Source organism: Dama dama, chromosome 1 (assembly GCF_033118175.1).
Source record: "Dama dama isolate Ldn47 chromosome 1, ASM3311817v1, whole genome shotgun sequence".
NCBI classification, from domain to species: Eukaryota; Metazoa; Chordata; class Mammalia; order Artiodactyla; family Cervidae; genus Dama; species Dama dama.
Window position 1 is genome coordinate 30,614,918 of NC_083681.1, and position 24,494 is coordinate 30,639,411.

General features: G+C 48.8%; 2 protein-coding genes across 5 annotated transcripts in view; one reads left to right on the forward strand and one right to left on the reverse strand.

Moving 5' to 3' along the window:
• Positions 1 to 16,049, forward strand: part of CBL (Cbl proto-oncogene) — an 87,705-nt gene extending 71,656 nt beyond the window's left edge. For all 3 annotated transcript variants that reach the window (XM_061146021.1, XM_061146032.1, XM_061146035.1), the window contains 4 exons: positions 4,957 to 5,097; positions 5,483 to 5,583; positions 6,506 to 6,688; positions 7,682 to 16,049. In XM_061146021.1, the coding sequence (XP_061002004.1) occupies positions 4,957 to 5,097; positions 5,483 to 5,583; positions 6,506 to 6,688; positions 7,682 to 7,962 (706 nt within the window). In that variant the 3' untranslated portion in view covers positions 7,963 to 16,049. The remainder of the gene's footprint in view (positions 1 to 4,956; positions 5,098 to 5,482; positions 5,584 to 6,505; positions 6,689 to 7,681) is intronic.
• A 375-nt stretch (positions 16,050 to 16,424) lies between these two features.
• On the reverse strand, positions 16,425 to 24,231 carry MCAM (melanoma cell adhesion molecule). 2 transcript variants are annotated; one of them, XM_061146036.1, is made up of 16 exons: positions 24,115 to 24,231; positions 22,169 to 22,293; positions 21,875 to 22,079; positions 21,719 to 21,789; positions 21,519 to 21,606; positions 20,266 to 20,445; positions 20,042 to 20,163; positions 19,795 to 19,957; positions 19,581 to 19,699; positions 19,365 to 19,506; positions 19,105 to 19,226; positions 18,856 to 18,997; positions 18,685 to 18,756; positions 18,379 to 18,526; positions 17,953 to 18,070; positions 16,425 to 17,475 (listed from the first exon to the last, which is right to left on the reverse strand). In XM_061146036.1, the coding sequence occupies exons 1-16, from the start codon at positions 24,179 to 24,181 to the stop codon at positions 17,446 to 17,448; spliced, it is 1,914 nt and encodes a 637-aa protein (XP_061002019.1). In that variant the 5' UTR covers positions 24,182 to 24,231; the 3' UTR covers positions 16,425 to 17,445. The 2 variants fall into 2 exon arrangements, with proteins under 2 accessions (XP_061002019.1, XP_061002020.1); XM_061146037.1 differs by lacking the exon at positions 17,953 to 18,070 and having other exon boundaries at positions 24,115 to 24,193.
• Positions 24,232 to 24,494: the final 263 nt, after the last annotated feature.

Below are 24,494 nucleotides of genomic sequence, written 5' to 3' on the forward strand. Positions count from 1 at the left end.
GAGTTCCTTTTACTTGGAGTTTGTTGAACTTCTCAGATGTTTGTGTTCATTGAGTTGGGAAGTTTCGGGCCCTTATTTCTTCATCTATTCTCTCTGCCCCTTTTCTCTCTCTCTCCTACTAGGACTCCCACAGTGTGTAGGTTGGTCCTTTGGTGGTGGTATGTCCCACAACTCCCTTAGACTCTGTTTGGTTTTCTTCAGTCTTTTTTTCTTTCTGTTTATTCCTCAGCCTTGATAATTTCCATTGTTCTCTCTTCAAGTTCACTGATTCTTTCTCCTCGCTGCTCAAGTGTACCTTTGACTCCCTCTAGTGATTTTTTTTTTTTTTCCATTTCACTTGTACTTTTCAGTCTAGAATTTCTTTTTTGTTTTTTCTTAGGTTTTTCTGTTTCTGTTGATACTTCCATTTTGTTCCACATGGTTTTCTTGATTTTTCTCCACATCTTCCTTTAAATCTCATGGAAGTTACTTCAGCCAGAGTGGGAGGGATTTACAATGCAGGGAGGTGCAGCAGCAGTGGCTGCTGCTCCTGCCCCTTTGTGAGCACCTCGGTGAACAGGAGCAGCAATCTGTCATCAGAACACAGATTCCCAACATTTGAGGGGCTGAGTCCTTTTGTCCACCTTGACTCCTGAATGTTATGTGCAGGCTGCTCCAGGAACATTTGTACAGCTGCCTGCCCTGTGACAAGGGTTGGGAATGGATAGCTGCTACTATGCTAAGAACTGAAATTAATAGCAGTTTAGCATCCTGACCTTTACCTGGCAGTTACAAGCCTTCGACAGACTCTGGAGTTCCAAAATGGTTACACCAGACAACTTCTACCATCTTCCCAGAATCCTCGTTGAGTATCTGTTTTTTGTTTCATTGCTTTCTCCTCATATTTTTTTCTCCCAACTTTCTTTAGGCTTTATTTGTTATTTTTCTAGCTCCATGAGCTGGGTGCTCTGTTAATCTGCTCAGGCTGCCATAACAAAATACTGCATACAGACTGGGCAGCTTAAGCAGCAGAATTTAATTTTCTCATCGTTCTGGCAACTGGAAGTCCAAGATCTATCAGGATGTCAGCATATTTGGTTTCTGGTGAGGAATCTCTTACTGGCTTATATGCTTGCATAACCTTCTCACTATGTTCTCACATGGCTTTTCCTTCATACATGTGTTGAGGGAGAGGTATAGAGAGCAACAGCAGGCTCTCTGGTGTCTCTTCATATCAGGACACCATCCTGTTGGGTTGGGGCCCATCCTTATGACCTCATCCAACCTTAGTTACTGCCTCAGATGCCCAATGTTCACACATATAGCCACAATGGGGATTAGGGCCTCAAGACAGTAGTTTTGGGAAGGATACAAACATTCAGTCCATAACAGATGCTGTAGCTGTAAAACCACAAATTTTGATATGTCATGTTTTCTTTATCATTCACTTCAAATTATATGATTTCCCATTTGTGATTTCTTCTTTGACTATCAGTTGTTTATATGTTCCTTGATTTTCAAATATTGGAAGATTTTCTAGTTATTTTTCTGTTCCTGCATTCTAGCTTCCTTCCAGTGAGGTCAGAAACTATACCCTGTGACTTAAATTTGTGCCATTTGTGGGACCTTCCTTATTGACTAGTTTATGGTAAATTCCGTATGTGTTATTACCACCTTCATTTTATAAAAATGGATATTCTGCAGTTGTTGGGCACAACATTCTGTATATGTCAGGTTTGTTAATTGTATTCAAATGTACTATCTCCTTGCTGATTTTTTTTTAAATTTACATGTTCTGTCAAATACTAAGAGGCGTTATTTTAATAACTCCACCTATAATTGGGGGTCTCTCTTTTTTCTGTTTATTTCTGTCCATTTGTATGTGTATTTAGTCTATGTAATCAGGGTACATAGAAATTTAGAATTATTAACTAAATAATCATTGTTCTTGTTACTCCATTTACTCTCTGATTGTGCTTCAAACCAGCCTTAGTCTGCTTTATTGTTATTGTTCAGTTGCTTAAGTCCTATCCGACTCTTTGTGACCCCCTGGAGTTTGACTTATATTAAAATGTCTGTATCAGAGTCCTAACCCCTGGACTCAGCTCTCTTTTAGTGTTTGCTTGATCTTTTTCCATCCTTTTACTTTCAACTTTCCTGCTGAAGGGATGTTTGAAGGTATGTTTCTTGTAAGCAGTATATATAGATATACTTTTTGGCTTTTTTCCCCCTTAAATCCAGTCTAGCATTTTTGTTTTAAAATATTTGTTCCCTACCCTTTCCCCCATTTTTCCTGTCTTTGCTCATTTTTTTTTTTCTTTTCCAATTTTCTTTCTTTGGGAGTAAAATCCTTTTTATTATACCATTTCTCTCCTTATATTCTTTTAACAGTTATCTTCAGGATTCCAACATATACCCTTGACTCATGATCATTAGAGTCCACTTGGAATCAGGGCCTCTTAACACTTCAAGGACATTTAAATTTCCACATATTTATCCTCTAGTATTTTCATTTCTTCCTGCTTTGCCATCATTCCATCTGAAATCTTTTTCCTTCTGCCTAGATAACTTCCTTTAGAGCAACAGAGGGAGAGAAAGAGGAGAGTGTGTGAGTGTATCTTCTATTAGTGGATTCACTTAAATCTTCTTTGACTTAAAATATCTTTTATAAAAAAAAAAATAAAAAAAAATTTAAAATATCTTTTATCATTCATTTTTTAAAGATATTTTTACTAAATATAGTACAGTCAGTCCTTGAACAATTCAGGAGTTAGGGGCACCAACCCACTATGTATTGGAATATCCAGATATAACTACAGTGCGCCCTCTGTATCCACAGTTTTGCATCCAAATTCAACCAACTTTGTGGATTGTGTAGTACTATAGTATTCATTTATGGGGAAAATGTGCATAAAAGTGGACCAATGCAATTCAAACCCATGTCTTTCAGCACTTTAAAAATATCACACCACCTTCTGACTTTTATTGTATCTGTTGGAAAATGAGAGTAATGTTGCTTCTTCAAGGGTAATGTTTCTTTTTCTGACTACTTATAACACCTTTTTGTCTTTGAATCCCAGCAGTTTTACTATAATGTGCCTATGTAGTTTTCTTTATATTTATGCTTAAGGCTTTTGAGTTTATGGATTTTGCCATTTGATGCTTTTAATCAGTTTTAGAAAATCTCAGCCACTGGGAATTCCCTGGTGGTCCAGTGGTTAGGATTCTGTGCTCTCACTGCCAAGAGTCTGGGTTCATTCCCTGGTTGGGAAACTAAGATCCTGTAAGCCATGCAGTGCAGCCCCCTTCTCTCCACCTGCCCCCACCCCCGCAAAAAAAAATCAGCATAGAAAATCTCAGCCAGTATTTCCTTTTTCTTTTTAAAACTTTTATTGGAGTATAGTTGATTTACAGTGTTGTGTTAGTTTCCAGTGTGTACTGTTTCTTCAGATAGACTGAAACTGTGCAGTCTCTCTCTTCTGTGACTCCAGTTACCTGGAAGTTCCGCCTTTTCATCATACCTCGTATAGCTCTTTTGCTCATTTCCATGTTTTCCATTCTTTTTCCTGTCTTTACTTGAATTGGAATAGTTCTTACTCTATTTCACTTGCCTAATCTTTTTTTTTTCCCCCAGTTTCTAATCTGCCCCAGAATCCATCTTAACAAATGCTATGTTTTTAGGTTCTAGACTTTTCATGTATAGCTTTCTAATAAAATTCTCTTTTTTCTTGAACATATAAATTATAACTATTTTAAAGGTCATATTTGTTACTTTCAACTTTGTCTCTCTAGTTTGGCAAGACAGCCAAAGTACTACTGCTTTTTGCTTAGTTTCTCAGAATGTTGTCCCATGCATACATGGTTTAAGGATTCACAGTAGCTCTAGGGAAAATTGCAGGTAGCATTTCAAACCTGTGTCTCTACCGTTCCCTTCTCCAGGATTTTTGACTCCTTGTGTCTTGGCCATCGTGGTATTCCCGAATTCCAATCCCTCTCTCCTCAGTCTGTTGAAATCTACATTGAAAGCCCAAGTTCAGAACTCCTAATATGGGGCTTAATGCAGTGTATTCTCCTTGCCTCTGGAAAGAGAATATGCCTCTGCTTCTTTCTTTTGTATAGTTTCCTGCTTTTATAGCTGGCTGTTCTAGGCAGATGGTCAGACTAGCTACTTGGTCATGGCTGTAGACATGTAAAATGTATGTATGTTTTAGATCAATATAGTTTTATGTTTTCCCTTTTTTTAAACTTAGCATTATATATTGGGCACTTCTTCCTTTCAGTTAAAAAGTTCTTCAAAATCTTCACTTTTAATGATTGCATATTATTACATAATGTGACTATTTTGTTGCTCAGTTGTGTCCAACTCTCTGCGACCCCATGGGCTGCAGCATACCAGGCTTCCCTGTCCTTCACTATCTCCCGCAAATTTATGACATCATATATTTAATCATTCCTGTTGTTGGATATTCATTTTGTTTAAAAGCTTTTAATGTAATGATTTTACTTCAGTGTATCTTTCTACATAGCCAGAGATGCAGCCAAGGTAGAATTACTGTGACAGAAGAATGTGAATGTTTTAAAGTATGTATTGCCAAAATGCTTAATGAATAAATGGTGTAGCATCAACAAAAAGAATTGTAATTAAAATTTTTGGATTACCCTTTTAATGACCTTTTTCTCTTTATGAAAATAGTATATGTTATAAGAATATTTTAAAAACACAGGTGAGCAATGCTAAAGAAAGTTAGCAGAATCTTACCACCTAGAGTCAGACAGTAATTGGCAATGGGTAGTATACTCATTGCCATTCTTATGTGTTTAGAATCATGCTTGCTGTTTTTTACTAGGAGTATCTTGAACATCTGAGGATGTTATATATTTCTTCTGCCACAGTGATTTTCAAATTATTTCAGGTAATTGCAAAGCAGTTCATTCTTTTTGTTTTCTTTTTCTGTTTTTCTATTCTTCCTCTTCCAGACCTCTTCCTGTGCCAAAGCTGCCCCCTGGGGAGCAGTGTGAAAATGAGGAGGATACAGAGTATATGACTCCTTCCTCTAGGCCCCTGGGACTTCAAAAGCCAGAAGTGAAGTGGCCTCCAGAGATAGCGCAGAGTTCACGGTAGGTTCACAACAGTCCTGTTTGGGAATTCAGTTGACACCAACTCACTTACCTGCTTGGCTTGCTGCCTGCACATAGCGTTATCCAGCCAAAAATAAAGCAGAAAGATGTGTGTAGCCGCTAATGTTTTAAGCTTCTTGCAGCTGTAAGCAGTTCTACTTAAATGTTTCTTGAGCATCACAATAATTTCAAAAACATACACAGCTGTTACTCATAATAGGAGTCAATCTTAGGATATTTACTAGTAGTGACACTGGCGAAGGGAGAGTGTTATCTTGATAGAATCAGGGTCTAGAGAAGTTGTGAATTAAGTGACTCCTGCTAAGTTTACAGATAACAGAGTTCTGTTTCTGAAGATCATTATGCCACTTTCCTTCCGGTCCAGAACGTGTGACTGTGACCAGCAGATCGATAGCTGTACATACGAAGCCATGTATAATATTCAGTCCCAGGTGGCGCCATCTGTCACAGAGAGTGGTACGTTTGGTGAGTAGTCATTCTGCTACTTTATTTATTTATTTAAATTTATTTATTCATTTGGCCATGCCGGGTGTTAATTGCAGCATGTGGGATCTTTAGTTGTGGCGTGCAAACTCTTAGTTGCAGCATGTGGGATCTTAGTTCCCTGACCAGGGATCAGACCTGGGCCTCTTGCTTTGGGGGCATGGAGTCTTAGCCACTGGACCACCAGGGAAGTCCCCAGTTCTGCTGCTTTAACAATCATTGATGTGCTGGAGGAATGAGCTGATAATGTCTGGCCAATGAGAGCTTGATCTAAGTGGAATATTCTTAAATAATTTTCTTTGCAAAGTATCTTTGATCTATGGCAGTAAAGGCCTTTCTTCTCTTTTATTTTTCATTCACACAGCCAGTTCCATTTGGGATTTTCATCCTTCCAGGGCCTGGCAGCCTTTGTGTTATATGGCCTGGACCTGCAGTGCTGGCAGCTAGCTCCCTCTTACTCCCATTGCTTTTCAACATTGATGAAATTCTTGTGTGTGTGGGTGGTGAATACTCCATTCCCATATTAACTAGCTTACCAAGTTGAAAGTTCAAGAAGGCAGTACATACAACAGGGCCCTTTGGCTGATCTTCCAAGGTGAAATGCAGATGAAAATGTTGACTGAATGCTGTAAAGTGGTGCTTGAGTCTTGGATTTCAGTGGCCGTTAACCTTAGCCAGGGTAGCTTTTGACATATTTAGAAAAATAGAGCTGCAGGATTGGTGCAGATTTTGGTTCCTTGTTTCTTTTATTTCTACCCACAGGGCCACACAGTGTTTGACCCATAATGGATATTTAGTAACTGTTTGATGCTATATATGCTCGATGAGTGGATGTCCCTGTCCTGAAATGTTAGACAGAGAAGTATGTTAGAAAAAGAGGATTACTGCACAAATTTTTCTCTAGGTGAAGGTAATTTGGCTGCAGCCCATGCCAACACTGGCCCTGAGGAATCAGAAAATGAAGAGGACGGGTATGATGTTCCCAAGCCACCCGTGCCTGTGGTGCTGGCCCGCCGCACGCTCTCCGACATCTCCAACGCCAGTTCCTCCTTTGGCTGGCTATCCCTGGAAGGTGATCCCCCAACACGTGAGTCTCCAGGCTCCCTCAGGTTTACCCAGAAATGCTGTGTGGCTCCCTATTTATACCAAGACAGAGATGACTGCCTAGTGACAGTAAGTCAGTAGCTGAAAGGAGTGGACCAAAGTGGGAGGAAAGCTGGTCCTCGGACCCAAATTGGGAAGTTAAAGTTGATTTAGACTCTTGAGAATTTTGCCTGACTTAGAAATAAGGTTATTACCTACACCCTGGCTCTGCCTATGTTGGGGGTAGTAGGCTTTCTGGCTCATCTGAGCATGCGTGATGACAGTGATAATTCAGCTTGATGATTTGGAGCACACATTCCTGACTTCTAGGCCCTGTCCCGCTGGAAGGGAGGCGTACTGGCTCTGGAAAGCATCTGAGTGGGCCTAGAGCCAGCCCACATTTGGACCTCAACTGTTAAGGGCTGTCCTTCTTGCACCTGTGGCCGCCTGGGAACGCAGTGGCCAGAGTTTCTGTCACTTTAGTAACTAACGGAAGACAGCCTTTAGGACAGCTGGTGAAAAAAGATACATGGCATCCATTGCCCAAACAGGCAGTGATCCCCTGCCACCCAGCTTTGTTTAATGCTTCTTCACTGTGACCTCGGCTTATTTCTGTTCCTTGATTTGTAAAGGGAGAAATCTAATGCCTGCTCTGGCCCCTCAGAAATGTTTTTTGACTTATTCAGGCAGTAATGCATGTGAAAATTTGGTGCTCAGTGTAAAGCGTGTTGCAGATGTTGTGTGGGCAGGGCAGCATGGTCCCCGTCGGTAGGGCAAGTGCATGGTGTCTGTAGAAGGTTGTCCTGCCGTGAGAGGAAGGCTGTACACTAAAACTCTTAAAGCTGTAAAAACCCAGCCGTGTGACTGAAGAACACATGGACCCGACTGACAGTGGGTCAGTAATATCTCATACTAGCACATTGTTATTAGATGAGGCTTTCTCCCCACCCCCACCCGCCCCCAGATTTGCAAATATTCTCTTTCCGATTTCTTCCAGACTTCACTGAGAGTGCCCAGGTTCCTGAGAGGCCACCCAAGCCGTTCCCTCGGAGAATCAACTCTGAACGGAAAGCAGGCAGCTGTCAGCAGAGCAGTGCTGCCACCTCGGCCGCCGCCTCCCCACAGCTCTCCAGCGAGATCGAGAGCCTCCTGAGTCAGGGCTACTCCTATCAGGACATTCAGAAAGCCTTGGTCATTGCCCACAACAACATTGAAATGGCCAAAAACATCCTCCGGGAATTCGTTTCTATTTCTTCTCCGGCCCACGTTGCCACCTAGCACACCCCATCCCTGCCGCAGCTTAGAGGACCGAGGAGCCGGGAGCTCTCGCTCAAGTAGCACCCTAAAGGGCGGTTAGGTTCCTTTGGAAACTTCACAGTGAGGTCTTGCCCTGTCTGTGGGGTATCACATCTGTGGTTCCAAGATTTCAAAGCAGTGGACTGAGGACGGAACAGCTAGGAGGCTTGATTCTTTTCTTAATGTTTTAAGAGTGCATTTGAAGGTGTCCTTCAGTTCCCACTTGGAAAGAGTGTGGATTTTTGTGAAATGGTAGCCTACCTGGGGAAAAGTCCAGAAAGCAGAAGTACTGTGCTCTAAATCCTAATTGAGGACTTAAGACTTTCTTGGGTTAAGGATATGGTTGTATGCGTTTTGTCTGTCTGTCTGTGGTTGTGTGTGTCCTGTGGTTATAAGATTAACCTGCTGTGTGTGTAAATTCCAGGCGGGGAATTAGCACAAGAGGTTTAGGAAGGAATCTTAAAGACTCCCATCTACTGTGGTTTTCTCCCCAACCCCAGCGTGTGTTAACAACTCAAACACTCCCCTTTGGCTTGGATTGTCATGTGCATAGCTGAAGTCTTGTATTTTTAGAACGCCTCCCCACCCCCCTGCTCTGTCTTCTCCCTGTCTCCTCTGCCCTCCTCCTCCTTAGTGTCCGTCATTGGCAGTGGGCTTACTGTGATCAGCCTTACTGACGCCAAGCAGCTTATAGGATGTTCTTTATAATGTGTGATGGTGTTGGTTTATTTGGTAGATAGGTGGGAAAAAAGTACTGTCGCTCTGTCATTATGGTCCTGTTTGATACTCGCAGCGAACACTGGTCACTCCAAAGCACTGTTTCTATAGGAACATTGAATCTGTTTTTAAAAAGATGTTTTAATTATCGTAATTACATAATGACTGATATGAGATAGAGGCCTTCAGATACATTCCATGCTCTCCCCAGAAAGTAGTCTGCGGGAGTCAGTTGCCTTGGTGCCAGGTATGTGTTCTAATGTAGATCATGAGATTTTCTACTTAATGGGAAGGGGAAAACATTTGTTTCCAGCATGGCTTTCTGGCCCAAATACCATGAAGCACTTAGGAAGCTCCATTCACACGCTCTGTACCTTGTTATACATAAAATGCACACAGCAGACAATAAGGATTTCTCTCTTCAGCTTTTCTTCCCAGTGAATTTCAGCTTGTATGGGTGTCTCCCTGTGATAATGAGCCAGGTTATATTTTCAGAGGTGAGTTTTTTTCTTTGCTCTTTAAGGAGTTGAGGGTATCACTCCAGGGTAGCACAGCATTCTGCTGACAGTTAGCACCAGCCCTACACTGGTGCTGCCTGGCGACTCGCTTTTCTCTTTGTGCCTATGGCTTTGGGAATGTAGCATTTCCTTCTTCTTCCTCATCCCCTTTCTTCTTCCCTTTAGCTCTCAGATACTCTTTAGTGACTGCGTTCCCCACGGTCATTAGACATCACTGGTGTGATCAATGCCTTTATTGCACTCAGACAACATTGACAAGCCCTCCAGCTTGTGCCCTTGCCAGTTGGTAAAGAAGACTCAGAGTTCATTGGTCTGTTCCTGTAGATGCTGCCAGCCCGAGCCTTTTAACTGACTTCCCTGGCAGTGGGTAACCTTCCTCCTGGTCAGAAACAAGCCTGCTCCTTGATAAACCCACCTGCCTCACAATCTAAAACCTGGTTTTGTCTCACAGTCTAAACAGAAATGACTTTGCATCTATTTTCCTTCCCATGTTACCATAATTGGACTTAAAGCTTTTTCTAACTCTTTTCTTGGCTTTCAGTTACTCCTAGATCTTTTGTTTTTCTCCTCTTGCCTCCGAGCCATTTACATTTCCAGAGTGGATGGTTTGGGGATTCTTGCTGAATTGCCGTGGTTACGCATTGTTTTCTCTTTATGGCAGAAATGACACAGCCCCCAGCAGGTGCAGGAGGGCCTCAGTCAGGGTGGAGAGGGCAGAGGAAAGCGACAGAGAGTGGGAAAGAGGAACCTAGTGTCTCCTGCTCAAAGCCGGTATAGTGTTTCACTTGTGGTAGGGTTCATTTTTGCACTTTGTTTAGATGTGGAAGGCCTAGGTGAAGAACTAGAAAACATGGCAGCAGCCTGCGTACCTCTGCCTGCTGGAGTTTTTCCTCGTCTGTAGATACTACCTATAGTCTGAAGATCTGACAAGAGAACAAAGCAGTGGTTCTGCAAATCCTTTGTCTTTTCAAAGTGCATGCAAAGTCTTCTTTGAAGATTATGTCCTTACTTATATACGCGAAAGGCAAGCTTATCCTTTTTTTTTTTTTCCATAATGGTTCATTGGGTCATTCAGTACTCAACAGTTCATTGAGTACCTGTGTGGTTCATTGGGTCAGCCCTCAAACTCGGTGCTGAACATATGCACCATTGCTTGGCCTGGTTCTTAGCTTGTCAGTTGTTTGTCTACGGGCACTCAGGGTCTCAGACCTTTCGGTGAGAGGTTCCTTTGGGTGCTCTGAGTTCATGCCTGGGTCTGAGTCTGAGATTGCCAGATGAGCCTCAGGCAGGTTTTCGCATGGCTCTTGTTTGAGGATATTTCCAAAACCATAATTTCTTAAATTTTCCTTTGAGGCACCAGTCACCCATTCTTCATCCTCAGTTCATGTGGCAGTTTCTAATTCTTTGGTTCTGCTCTGAATTTAACTAAATTGCCCTTTCACAAATGGGCTTTGAATTTTGCCATTTGGAGCAGTCACATCCCCTTTCTCCCTCTAAATTACAAATGGTTCCCCCTCTGTTAGCTATCAGGTAAGGTAAAAACCACTTTGCTGTTTCCCCTTTTCTCAAATGCATTAGGCTCTTCGGTTCAACCCTGCTTCCCCATGTCTCCTTGGACTGCTTTCTACAGCCCTCCTTGATGCTGGCTGGCTGTTTCATCCACTGCCCCTGCCATACTCCTATTAAAGTCAGGGGTTCTCAAGGTGGAAAAAACCTGTGGGCTCAGTGATATACCTCCGTTTAGGTAAATAATAGATTTGGCAGTCTATCGTCTCAGCATTTATCTGTTAATATTTATATCAATAGTGCTATATACCTGTGGGTGGCCATTCTCTCCCCTAACTCTCTCTGTGCCCCCAACCCTGCTCTGCGTGTTGTGCCATCCTTCTGTTCTTTTGCTTCTCATGCAGACTTTTCACACCAGGGCCCAGGGCGTAGTATAGTACTGTTAGTATCATTTAGCTGTTTTGTGGATTTAGAAGAAAAATTAGGGGGGTTGCTATTTCTCATACTTAAAATATTTATTTCCTCTTTAGAAAAGTAAAATATATTTTATGGTTCAATCAGAAACCTCACACATGAACTTTTTATATTTGCTTGCAAAGTAGGACTAGCTATATGTTCCCTTTAACAAGATCTAGATCTTTTTGCATGTGACCAGCAATGGTGTTAGTGCAGAATATTCTCCTACCTCACGTCATGAGAGGCAGAGGGGTACAGGCCCTCTTCCCAAACTGTAAATCTCCCCTCTTGCTGTTGGCCTTTCTGACTCTGCAGTGACCACTGCCCATGGAATAATGATATTCTGACCATTGGCCTGGCTCTCAGAGTGTGTGTTCGTTCAACAGGTGGTTGTGAGTGAATACCATGAGCCTCAAGTGCCAGCTCTGTGTTCTCGCCTGCCACCACAAGGCGGTTTACTGATGTTGAGGAATTGTACTTGGACTGTCTAGCATGTGCATTTGGCCCTAAAATACCCATTCCCAATTCGATTGTGCAGTTTATAGTCACAGCTGTATGCAGACATATGTTTCCTTATAGAGCTGTCCTAGTTAAGAATCAGTTCAAGATGCTCCCCTTAACTCCCGTTATCTTCCTGTAGTTTTGACAATGTCTGGGAGATTCCTCCATGTAAGTCTCATGGATTACCCACCATTTTTATGTGTTTATAGTCTGTGTGATGGATCTGTTCATTGGCTCAGAGTTGGACAGTAGGGCAGTCAAATGTTTAAGGAAAGCATCTGCCTACAGTCCCCTTTCCACTCTAGTGCCTTCCTTGATCTTTTTACTCAGCTGCTTGTATTCCTATTCCCCTTTATTAGGAAGTTTTCTTATGACCCTTCTGGGACCTCTTACCATCTCCCATCCTGTGTGGAATTGGTTTTCAATCGTTCCACAGCCTTCCTGCTAATCCTATGTCTCTTTAGAAGAGCCAAAGTTGTGAGAGGAGAATGAGCGCCTGTCTCTGGGTCCTGATCGTCCACCAGTTGTTTGGTCTCCCAAGAGCCAGGCAGTGAGGTAGACTGAATTCAGTTCTCAAAAATGTCAGCCTGTATCTCTAGGAGTATGGAGCTTAGAGACCCTGGAACTTAGTGTAAGAGTCAACATGTTATTCTCCTCCTGGATTTTCACGCGCTAGAAATTCGATCTGAAGTATTCTCAGCATAAAGCATTACTGTTACTTTGATCTCAGTCTACATTAGCAGCCTCATGTTAGAAATGCATGTTGCCACTTAATGCATGGAGGAGGGCGCATAGTGGAAGAAGGTCAAGACTGTATGTTTGACCATCCTGTTGAGCAGTCCTTCGGATACCAGAAACCGAATTCAAGCAGAAGAAAGGAGGGAGTCATCAGGATGCAGAGTATCTCCCAGAACCCAGCGAAGCAGTACAGTTGATTCTGCATGGAGCTGAGAAACTTTGCAACTCGATCTTTCTCCTGCAAGTAAATCTGTTTGTCAGTAATGTGTGGCCGTGAAATCAGTACCCTAGTACTCAAGTCCTAATGGCCCCCCAGTTCTAGGGATCATCACTTTAACAGATACCCAGCTCCTCTTGTTCATATTCTCAAGGAAAACTGTCATCAGCCCAGCATGTTGATCAGGTATGGGCACCCAACCAGTCCGCCTTTGCCACACAGGGCGGCAGCCGCAGGTTAGTTCAGGTGGGAAGAAGGGGCAGTGGGAGGTTCTGACTGGAGGTGAGAGAGACCCTAAACCATTTTGGGTTGGCCTAAAAGTTCAATCAGCTTTTGTGTATGATGTCATGACATGAAAACCCAAATGCACTTTTTGGCCAAACCAATACTTTAGTAGCAAAGCTTACCATACTGCTTTCTTGAGAGGGGAAAGGCAGGCATGGGACTGTGTCTGGGACATTGAAGAAGCGCTTAGGTTAACGTTAACTTGGGTTACTGTCTTCACTGTTTATTGCCTGTTTTTCTTTCCTTTATGAGTCCTGGCATCCAAGATTTCTTACCTCTTTCTTCAGGACCTGTTTCTCCTGTTCCAGAGCTAGTCTGTTCTTGGGTGACATTTCTTAGCCTTCATTTAATCTCAGGTCTCTGGCTGTCTTTCAGTTTCTTTAGAGAGCAGATCACAAATCCCCCGTCGCCCCTGCCCGTGGACTTCTGGGCTCTCTTCAGGTTTTAGTGCTGAGAACATACTCATTCTCCAGGCCCGTGGCCTCAGTCCCTCCATGTCCTCCTCCCTACCCTTTCATCTAGTCTTTCCTCTGCAGTGATGTCCTTAGGCATCACTGAGGTCCATGGTACCTCAGAAACTACTTTGCAGTAAGAATTTATGACATTGGGACAGTTGCCAGGATGTGAATTAGGTATAGATTCCAGTTGAGAGTTTCTGCTGAGAGCTCTTTCGACAGGATGCATCTGTCCTCTCTGTCCCGTTGCTTCCTTTGTCATCCTGTAGTAAAGCCTTTGTTTGTTGGTTTTTTAAAGCCGTGCTTCTGCTTGCCTGAATCTTCTGATCTTATTTCTCTCATCCCGGACCCTGTCCCTTGTTATTAATGCAGTTCATAATTACTTACAACTTTTTTAAACTACTGGAGTCATTTGATGTACATCGAAGTCGCCTAATAATCCAAAGATGCACACTGAGGCCCGTGGTGAAGGCTGGGGCCTGTGTTTGAAATTCCCTTCTAGGCTCTAGAATTCAGGGGCAGAGGGACAGCCGTGCCACTTGCCTTCACCTAGTCCTAGGAAGTCTGGGTTGGTTTCAGAGGGGGAGCACCAATGTTTCTTGTTTCCGGAAAGTAGCCCAGGAGTGAGTGGGGGAGTCGGGGTGGGGAGAGCCAGGCCTGCCTAGAGGCCCCCTGGCAGTCTTCTGGAGAGCAGGGTGCCAAAGGGCCAGCTGTTGACTAACAGACTAACAACTGTTTGGAGATCTCACTGCCCCTTCCCTTGTTCAGTTCTTGAGAAAAATGTAGCCGACCACTCCCTACGTGTGTAGAGAGCGGAGGCTGAACGCCAACCTACTGATCTGGCAGTGGAACAAATCAGAGTTCTCATTGCCCTGCCCCAGATTCTTGTTCGGTCCCCAAAATGTGAGAGGCGCCCTTCACAAATCCTCCTTCTGCCCCTGGGTCACTTTGGGAGGCCAGGAGAGTCTGCTCGGTCCAGGCTGTCTGAGCCTCCCCAGGCCTGGTGCCGCTGCCCTGCTGGGCCCCCGCGTGGGGGGTGTGTGTGCGCCTGCACCCAGCGCTCCGACGCTCAGACATAGGTGCTAATGTGCCCCATGTGTCGGTTCCCGCCTCCCTGCCTCCCTCTGACTGCGCTTTGTGGCTGAGGAAGCTGCGCTTACGGCTGTCTGGAAGCTGACGAGGCAGGCGACTGCTTACCCAGCTGTAGACCCTGTGTATTCTGTTCCTTGGCTTCTTCCTTCTGCTGTCGGGGTGAGTGAGCCTGCAGGCGCCAGGCCCACAAGAGTGGATGCCTCCCGACCTGCCCGTCTCAGCCTTGTTTTAGTGTCCTGGCCTTGGCCTCCTGCTAAAATGTGTGGCAGGGGCGTGGCAGCTAGGAGGTACCTCCTCCCCCTGCTTTCTGGCTGTGGTGACTTGGTATTTTTAACCTTATATATCTTTTTGCTTTATTCAAAACAAAACAATTTTTAGCACACTGAAAAAAAAAAAAAAAAAAACCAAACATTTTGTGCCTTTCTAAGGCAGCACTGTATCCCAGGCTGCATTTTAGGACTTAATATGGAAATACCAGAGTCTTAGCTCCTCTACCTTGAGGGTCATTAGTTCTCCAGTCTAGGGGAGAGGACGTGTCTCCATGCAGCCGGGGAGGTGGCACCCAGGTGCAGCGGGTCAGCGGTCCCTTCTCCAGCCACAGTGCTGAGTTGGAAGAAATGAGCATTGTACCCCAGGATCATTTCGTTGGCTCCAGTCAGAATCTTAGTTGTCAGGTTGGATGTTCTGTATTCAGCAGGAGACAGAATGTTCCATGACTGCCAGGTATCCTCTGGACCGTTTCAAGTGACCCAGCCTCCCGATCCTGTCAGTGACCCAACGGCATTGAACAGTGTAGAGTGGACTCCCGAGAAGAGGAGGTTGTTTGTCTTGTCTTGTCTTTATGCTGGATCCTGAACTGGCCTAGACCTCCTGCCTCTCTCTTAAGACTTGGCTTTCCTTTCATTTGAAAACTTCAGACGTAGAGCATTAAGCAGATAGTGCCTCTGCAGGGGCGAGTTTTCCCCTGGACAGGGCGGCAAGGACCACGTACCGGAACAGAAGCCTGTCCTCAGTATGGTGGCCACTGTAGGTTTAAACAACAAAAGTTTTCTGTATAATGACGTTTTACTTGTCTCTTTCCCTCTTCTCAGTTCTTCCTTGCCTTTAACTTAATAAAGAATTGGGAGATAGAAACAGTTCTTTTCAAAGTCCTCCTTATTCAGGATTTTGACATTCTTGGCCTGGGTGGGGCTGGAGAGAACTTGATGCTTTCTCCAGAATGAAGAGTCCCATTTGTATATCAGTGTTAAAAATAAAACAAAATGAAACCTTAGATGAGATTTTTGTGGACTATTTTAAAAATGTGTCATTAATATAAAAAAATTATATTAGCAGTATTTAATCATTCTCACCTGTAAAGAATAAAACAGAAGGTAAATATTCTTACAGAGAATAGCAGAGCTTTAAGAGTCATTTTCATTTTAAGTCCATTTTGTTTTGCCAATGTATTAATGTTTAGAGGTTCTGTTATACTAATGTTATTTATTAATTTTTTTCACTTCCATACACAGTTAACTAAAGAGCTTTTTCAGGCACCCATGTCTGTAAAAAATATTTTTAAATAAAGTTTCTTTTGTTGTAGCAGACCAGAGTTCTTGCTCATTCGTGGGTCAGGGAGTAATGCATTGGGGAACTACAGGGCCAGATGTATAACCCCATCAGTTCATCACCAGACGCCTTGTTCTGCTACCTGGAGGGCCGTTTAAGTGACAGGAAAGGGGCAAAAACTCCCTGCCGACAGCTCACCAGGCTCTGTAAGCTGCCTCGATCAGGGCAGCTGTGCTGCTAAGGAGCAAGCTTATCCTCTGTGTTAGAGCTTGAGCCCTCTGCTAAGAAGCAGAGCTGACCTCTGGTCCCTGCTCCCAGCTGCAAAGGGCTCTGTGTTCCTTTTGGCATGGTTCCAACTCTGCAGGCCCCAGGCTGCTGTGGTACCCATGATGAATAAAAAACAGTGTAAGATTAAGGGACAATTAAGCTTTATTTTTCATATATATATATATATACACACACATATATAAAAAGGAAACAATTTGCAAATTTACAACCTAACAAAACCATATATATACACACACGCACGCGCACACACACACGCAGATACACATACACGCCCCAAAGCTCTAGCCAGGCCCATTTCTCATCTCCAAGTACCATTCTCCCATTAGGACCCTGGTGCTAATATAACTTTATAGCCTTAACCCTTGTAAAGGACAATCTGGACCTCATCTCCAGCCCCCACCCCCAGCCTTCAGTCATAATGTGATTTTTAGAGCGGGTGGGGGGAGCCAAGTGAATGAGGGTGCTCGGGCCCAAGGGCCTTCACTCTGGAAATCTGTGCCTGGCATCCTCACTGACTATCCTGTAAGGAACACCACCAGGTCCTAGCTTCTGCCCAGGGAAAGAAAGGAATGTCGCAAAAGCGACTCCACAGGCAGGCAGGCAGGCAGCTGCTTCCATTTACTGTGGAGGGGGGGTCTCCCCAGAACTGAAGTGAGCAGTGACCCTCACCCGCGGAGAGAGGCCTGGGCTCACCACAGCCATGCTTCAGCGATATGACTGGATTATGAAGCCAGCCCTGGGCCAGGAAGTCAGCTCAAGATAAACAGGCTACCTAATTTGGTTGCTGGTAGAAGACGGGTACTTACATCCATAATGTGTAAAGAGAAAAGAAGTTCTATAAGAAACTCTCCTATGCATTTCTGGGATATTGAGGCTTCTCTTTGGTCTCAACAAATTAAGACCGTGGTGGACAGGTCCCCAAGGAGGGGGCCTCCAGGGCCACATGAGGTCTTTCTCTGGACAGCTCGGGTCCTAGCCCACGTGCCCTCTGAAACGGGGTCTGCAGGTAAGCTGGAGGGGGATCTTTTCCACTTCAGTAGTCCACTTTAGAGGCTTTGGCGACCATCCTGAGTGCTGGGGAGGAGGGTGAGCAGGGAACAGGGGAGGTTCCAGGCAGTGGGGGGAGAGCCGTGTGATTCAGCGGCTAGTGCCTCAGATCGATGTATTTCTCTCCCTAAAGATGGATGAAGAGCAGAAGTGAGGCGGGGATTCGGAGACACAGACCGGGGTTTAGGTGCCAGCGCTAAGAGGGAGCAGGGACTGAAGCCACAGCTGATGAACTAGGTGCAGCGCCTGGAGGGAAGAAGCCAGGGTGGGGGCGGGCGGGGGGGCGGGCAGGGAATGAGAGGTGAGACCCCCAAATCACACTGGGCCGTGCGTCACACCTAGTGATGTGAGCCACCAGCGCCGTTCAGGAAGTGGTGATAGACGGGGTCCTGCTCTTGGTCCTGGGGGCTACCTTCTCCGGGGTCCCTCAGCCACCTGCCTGGCCCTACCATCTGTGAGTAGCGTTAGGGAGGCGAGGTGGGAGCTGCTCCCCGTTGGAGACGGGGAAGGATGAAGGACAGAGTTAGTGTTCAGCAACCGTCAGCCCCTGCTGCTCCCAATCCCTGAAGACTGTCAGGCTCTGGCCACGGGAACTGCCTCCTACCTGGTCTCCTGGAGCCCTCTTGTCACCGTTGCTGCCCTGAAGGAGGCCCATCTCTTCTGGGAGCTTATCTGACTTAACTTCAACTACAAATTCGCTCTTACGAGACGGGGACAGCGTGCTGGGAGGAGGGAGGGAGGCAAGAGGTTGGCAACTTGAGGGCAAGGGAAGGGGGGCTGTCAGGAGGGACAGGGCACTGGGTGATGACGGGCCCTTGGGTGTTCTGGACCAGCTCGGGGAAGGGCAACAGGGAAGAAGGGAAGCGGTGTGGTGGAAGGAGCTGGATAGTGGTGGGAAAGCAGGTGTCCCACTCCTGCTCCGAAAGGGCTAGTGGGCTGAGGGCTGGCAGGGGAACGTCCCCGAGGAGGCAGCAAGCTGGCAGCATGAGATGGGGGGGTGGGTGTGCAAGATTCCAGGTATTGTGCTTACATCTCTTGTTTGCCTGACCGTCCACATGGCAGCTTGCCCTTCTTGTAGAAGAAATAGAGGACAGCGCCCAGCAAGGCCAGGACCAGGACGCACACGGTCACAGCCACGATGACCACACCCTTGCTTTCGGGCTCTGTCAGCTTCTTCTCTGTTCCACAAAGACACTCGGAGTCACTCCCTGCCCCAAGCTGTCACGTTACCATCACTGCCCTGCCCAGTCCAGGGCTGATGGAAGGTGGGCAGCTGCCCAAGGCTCCCCTGGGCTGGGCAGGGCAGAATGAGGATGCCCGGTCCAGCCTAGCTCACCTGTTGAGGTGCCGTTGGCTCTGGCAGGGGGACTGACGGTGGAGGTGCTGAGGTTGGTGGTTCTGTTGGAGTCTGGGGTGGAAGACATGAAATGGATTGGGGTCAGGGGTGGGAGAAGAATGAGCCCGACGTGGGCTGGTCCCCGCCCCCTCTGCAGGACCCGGCCCTTACCCAGCTCCAGGAAAATGATGGTGGTGTTTCTGCCCAGGGAGTTGGAGGCCACGCACTCAGCGCCTGTCTCCAACAGCTCAGGGGTCACCAGGACGTTCAGGACACTCAGGACACTCTGCGGCTCCTGGTCTTGCTCACTTGCCTACAAGAAAGGAGGTGCGGCTCAGGGGTGGGAGGGTGTGGGGTGGTGGCAGCAGAACCTGCAAGGGGATGGCCCGGCGCCTGGGAGGTTGCCATGCGCCCACTCACCGCGCCGTGGACGCTCCACACGATGCTGGGCCGAGGGTGCCCCGAGGCTTCACAGGACAGATTCAGCACTGAGTTCTCCTTCACCCACATCTTCTTTTCCCTTAATGCCATCCACGGGGGCCCTGCGTGAGGGCAGGGCAGGTTGAGACAGCACACTCTGCCAGCCCACCATCCCCTCCCCGCACCAGAGCGCCCCAGGGCAGCAGGTGATTTCTGGCCCCTGGAGAGCTTGAAAACACCGACCAACTCAAGGGCCTCACCAAAAACGGCCACGTTGACCAGCTGGGAGCGGTTCAGGCCGGGAACGCTGGGCACAGAGGCCAGGCAGCGGTAGCCTCCCCCTTCCTCCCGTTTCAGTTTGTGTAACTGGAGCATCTGCCCCTTTGCCAGTAACTTGCCTGTCTGAGATGAGAGATGGGTCAGAGGTCACTCCCAGGCCCATCCATGCCCCCAGAGCCCTGGGTCCACCTGGGTACCTTTTCTCTCAGCCACTGGAACTGAAGGTCCTGGTTGCTCTCGGCCTCACAGTTCAGGGTGAGGCTGCTGCCCTCCTGGCTCTCAGGGGCTGCGGGGCTCACCCGGACATCAGACACATCTGGGGGTGCAGCAGTGGGGTCAGGCAGGACAGGGCGGGTTGGATTCCCTCTTGCCCCAGCCTGGTCCCCCTGTCCTGGGCCCCCAGCCCCTCACAGTTCACCACCAGCTCCTGTTGGTCGCTCTGCAGCGATGTCGTGGTCTCCAAGTCCAGGCCCTGACATTCATAGCGGCCACTATGCTCCTTCTGGGCGGGATCCAAGACCAGGACCCCATTGTCATCCGTCTTCTCTTCCTCCATCTCCCTGGTATTGAGGTTCTGGGAGAGGACGAGAGTGTGATCAGAACAGACCTCCAGCCACTCTTGCATGCCCGCCTCCACCCAGAACAGAGGGTCCCACACCTGCTTGATGATGCTGAAGTGGGGCTGGGGGTTGCCATCAGCCAAACACCTGATTTCCACACGGTCCCCCTCCTTCAGCATCCCCTCAGGCTCCACTTCCAACCACACTCTCTCTGCCGGGTCTGTACAGGCAAAGGGGACAGTTCTCAGCCCAAGAATGGCCTCTGTGCCAGGCAGGTAGAAGCTCGCAGGACCCAGCCCCACTGTGAAGGGTCGGTACTCACAGAAAACAGGGACAGTGACCTCCTTAGATTCTTTCATGTGGTTCCCACTGGGTAGCCGGTAGCTGAGCTCACAGTAAAACTGAGCATCTTTGTCCTCCTTGGACACCTGTGCCTGCAGAACGCTGCGCAAGGTAAACAGACCACTGGACTCCTCTGTCTGGGATGACTGGATGTGGACCCCTGGTCAGGGAAGAAGGGGAGAAGGGTTCGGTGGGTCTCTGCTCCGCCTCCATCCCCACCCTGTGGTATCCTGGGTCAGGGAAGGAATGGTGGGGAGCCCCTGTAGAGGGCCGTGGATCATTACAAATGCCACCTGCAGCCCTTCAACCCAGCTATTTACTGCTTGCTATCTACCCCAAACACGTGGGCACTCATACAAGGGTGTGTGCAAATAATACTGCAGTGATTTAAAAGTAAAGAGAAAATACTCTGGACGTCTACTAACCAGAATGAATGGTTAGCTAGATCATATTATAGCTATATTATATATTACATTATAGCTCAGCCATGTGAAGTGCTGGGTAGTAGGTAAACAATCAGGTAGATCTAAATAAAGCGATCCAGCAAGATTTCCAGGACTTGTTGTCAAAAGGAAAACAAAGTGTAGGGCAGGCCGTGCCATTCAGATCAGGGTTTCTCCACCTCAGCACTACTGAGATTTGGAGCCAGTACTCTGTGCCCTATGGGATGTTTACAGCATCCTTGGCCTCACTGCGCGCCCCCCTCCCCAAATGCCAGTTGCATCTCTCCGTATGCAACAACCAAAAATATTTCCAGACACTGCCAAGTGTCCCAGAGGAGAGCAAGATCAGCCTTAGAAGAGAACCACTGATTTAAGTAATAAAAAACAAAACCCTATATAGTCCTAGATATATTTACATGTGTGAGTAAGGACCTAGAAATAGGCTTGAAAGAATACATATACACACTGACAGCAGAGATATTTCTGGGAGAGGGGTCTGGGGCAGGAAGGAAATTTTCCTTCTAGATTTTCTGTACAGTTTGAACTCTAATGATATTTTCATGGATGGCTTGTGTACTTAAAAAAAAAAAAAATACAATAGTGACTTCGCTGGCGGTCCAGTGATTAAAGACTCCGCGCTCCCAAGGCAGGGGTCATGGGTTTCATTCCTGGTTGGGGAACTAAGATCCAGCATGCCTCACAGTGCAGTCAAAACAACAAAGTAAAAGTGCAAAGCGGTCCCCATATAGTGCCACAAGCATGGCTTCTAAGGGCAGAGAGGATGACTTACGATTCTTCTCCTCCTTCAGTGACTGGCCGTTCTTGTACCAGGTGACTTGAGGAACAGGGTACCCATTCCTTCCGACGCAGGTGGCAACCTAGGGAGGACAGGGCGTGAGGCTTCCTGACTCTGTGACCTGGCCGAGCTGCCCCCTCTTAGCTCCTGCCAACCTGCCTCCCCCAACCCCAGGCCACCCCAGCAGACCTCACCTCCACAGGCTCCTCACTGTTCACAGAAATGCCCAAGGTATTGACCTGGATGCTTGGCTCCTCTGGAGCTTCTATAAGGGAGAGAGGTGGGGAGGCGTGTGGGACCACCGCTTCCTGGGCCCCACGCTGCCCACAGGGCGCGGACGGGGCACTCACTGTAGACGCGAAGCCGGATGCGGTGCTCCTGAGCCCGGCGCCTGCCCTGGCACGTGAAGATGCGGTCATCGTGGGGCGTGATGCCGGTCAGGGCCAGAGCAGTCCCTTTGTCCTGGAGGCTGAGCCGGTTGTGGTACTCCCCAGGCTCACTCTGGCCCTGACCCTGACGCACACGGAAGATGAGCGTCCGCTTCTCCTTGTGGACCTGAGCAGAGGCAGCAGGGCGGGGGTTAGGGTCCTGGGGCTACACGAAGGGCAGGGCCTCCCGCCCCTGCTGCCCTCTGCTGCACTCACAGAAAACCAGTCCACGTGGCTGAGGTTGCCCTGGGCATGGGAGAGGCCACACTTCAGAAGGGCCGTGTGGCCCACTTCCACCTCCACCAGCTCGGGCTCCGGCTGCTCGGCCTCTCCGGGCACACCTGGGGGGAGGCGGGAGGCGGCACCAGCAGCTGTGTGAGCTCCAGCTGCTCACCATGCCCTTCGCTCACACCCGCTCGCAGCAGCTGTTCTCTCTGCCACTTCAATGAGGGTCCGAAGGGCACGCTGTCCTCTCTAAGCCTCAACCACTCTGTATGACTCCCCCCAACCCCGGGCCGGCCCTCTCCTGGCTCAAGGGAGCTGGGGCTGGACATTTCTGGTCATTGGAGCCGAGACCCTGAGCACCAGGAACTCTCAGATGAGGCTGGCAGAGGGTGGGCCAAGAGGAAGGCCCCTTTCCTTCCAGGCCCCCTCCTCCCTGGGTGAGCTCAGAGTGTGGGAATGCAAGGCATGTGCCAGGCCGGGGCACACAGGCTCTTTTTGTCCCCACACCCAGGGTAAGACATCACTACTCTACCCTTTGCCCCCCAACGACCCCCCCATAAGACCCCAATGGGCAACCCTGGTCAGGAGACCCCTATCTCCTACTCTGTAAGCAGCACCTCTGCGAATTCTCACACTCTCAGGGGACCCCATCCTGGGAGTCTTGTGAGTACAGGAGGGGTCAGAGTCATGGAGGGGCCAGAATCTCTCCCTGGGGTCGGGGGCAGGGGTCAGGGCAAGGGCCAGGCAGTGGGCAGGAGTGACGTCAGCAGTGCCAGTGTCCTGCCCGCCCCACGAGGAGGTGATGTCACTCCATACCATCTGGTTGGACTCGGGTGCCTGGGCGGTTGCCCTGAGCTGGCTCCCAGACAATGAGGGCAGATGGGGTGGTCTTCAGCCCAGAGCAAAAGCCTCAGCTCCCTGACTCAGTTTCCCCAGCGCTAGAAGAACGGGGCAGGGTGGGGCTGGACCTTCTGCAGCACTGGAGCCCCATGCAGCCCTTTCCCCTCCATCCCCCAGAAAGGCTTTGAAGGCAGCAACCGAGAGTACCCCAGGGATACTGTTGGCATGGGCACGAAGCCATGGCATTGGGTATTGCCCAGACCTCCCTTTCCCCAGCCAGCCAGCGGCTAGAACCCGGGAAACGGAGCCAAGAGAAAGGAGCGACACCACTGCGGCCATACAAGGGCAGGGTGAGCCCGGGAGCACCCGGCTCCTGGGCGGTTTCAGAGAAAAACTCCGAGGTGCAGGGGCCCTTTTCCCACCTGAATCTGGTCCCATTCTGGGAGGTGTAACAAGTCTGGGGCGCTCGCACTCTGGGACTCCGCGATCCCCATTCCCTGCCACCTGTGACCCCGTCACCCGGGTAGGCGCGAGGGGACCCACACGGCGCTCCAGCCTTTGCCAACGCCCTGGCAGGGCGGGAGCCGCCGTACCTCCCCCTTTCGCTCACCTCTAGTCTGGCTCGAAGCCCAGGCGGGAGAGGGAGGGGTCGGTGCACCCCTCCAGCTAAGAAAGCTGCATTTTCCAGCAACAGGCGGGCGCGGAATTCAGGATTTGGGGATGCGCTGTAGCTGCCCCTCCCGCCAAGGCTCCAATCACGCTCCCCGCCCCCCGCCCCCGAGAAAGCACCTGAAGAAAAGCTCTCCCCAGCGCCTGAAGGGACTCTGCTCCACCCCTTCCCGATCCAGGCAGAAGCCCCCTCCCCGTCTCCCCAGTCCTGCTCCCGGGATGGTCTGGAGCAGAGACCGCAAACTGGCCACAAAGAAGAGTTGTACGCGCGCAAGGCGCCGGGTGCCGGGGACCCCGAGAGGAGGAACGCACGCCGCCGCGCAAAGCCCCGGCCCCCACCGGGATGCGGGCTCTGCTCCCGGGCACGCTCCGCCGAAGACCGCCGGGCCGGGCCGTTCGGGGTGCGGGGCTCCAGCGAGCTCACTCACCCGCGGCGCGGCGAGAGCAGCAGCACACGGCGAGCAGGAAAACGCAGATGAGCCCGGACCGTCCCATGCTTCCCGGCCGGAGGGCTAGAGCCAAGTGAGGGAGCTCGCGGCCGCCGGGGGCTGACGTCAGGGGGGCGGGGGAGGGGGCCCGGGCGCCCGGGCCGCCCGCCACGCCCCGCGCAGCCCACCCCCCGCCCGGCGCGCCGCAGCCCTAGGGGGCGGGCCCGGCGCCGAGATGCCCGGAGCTGCGCCGCGGAACAGCGCGGCGCGCGGTTAGGCCGGAGCCTTCCTCCCAGACCCCCGCTAGGGAACGGACAGGGGGCGGTGACAGGTGTCTCCGAGGCGGCTGCGGGGAGAAGCTGGCCCGGATGCTGGAGTCC

Bases quoted from the DNA above. Each gene is read 5' to 3' on its own strand.
- MCAM (XM_061146036.1), bottom strand. From the start codon at position 24,181: ATGGGACGGTCCGGGCTCATCTGCGTTTTCCTGCTCGCCGTGTGCTGC. The intron at 18,527-18,684 runs GTGAGCTAGGCT...TTTGTGGAACAG, and splicing joins AGCCAACGGCACCTCAACAG to AGAAGAAGCTGACAGAGCCC. The intron at 18,071-18,378 runs GTAAGCACAATA...CCCTCCTCCCAG, and splicing joins CGGTCAGGCAAACAAGAGAT to CACGCTGTCCCCGTCTCGTA.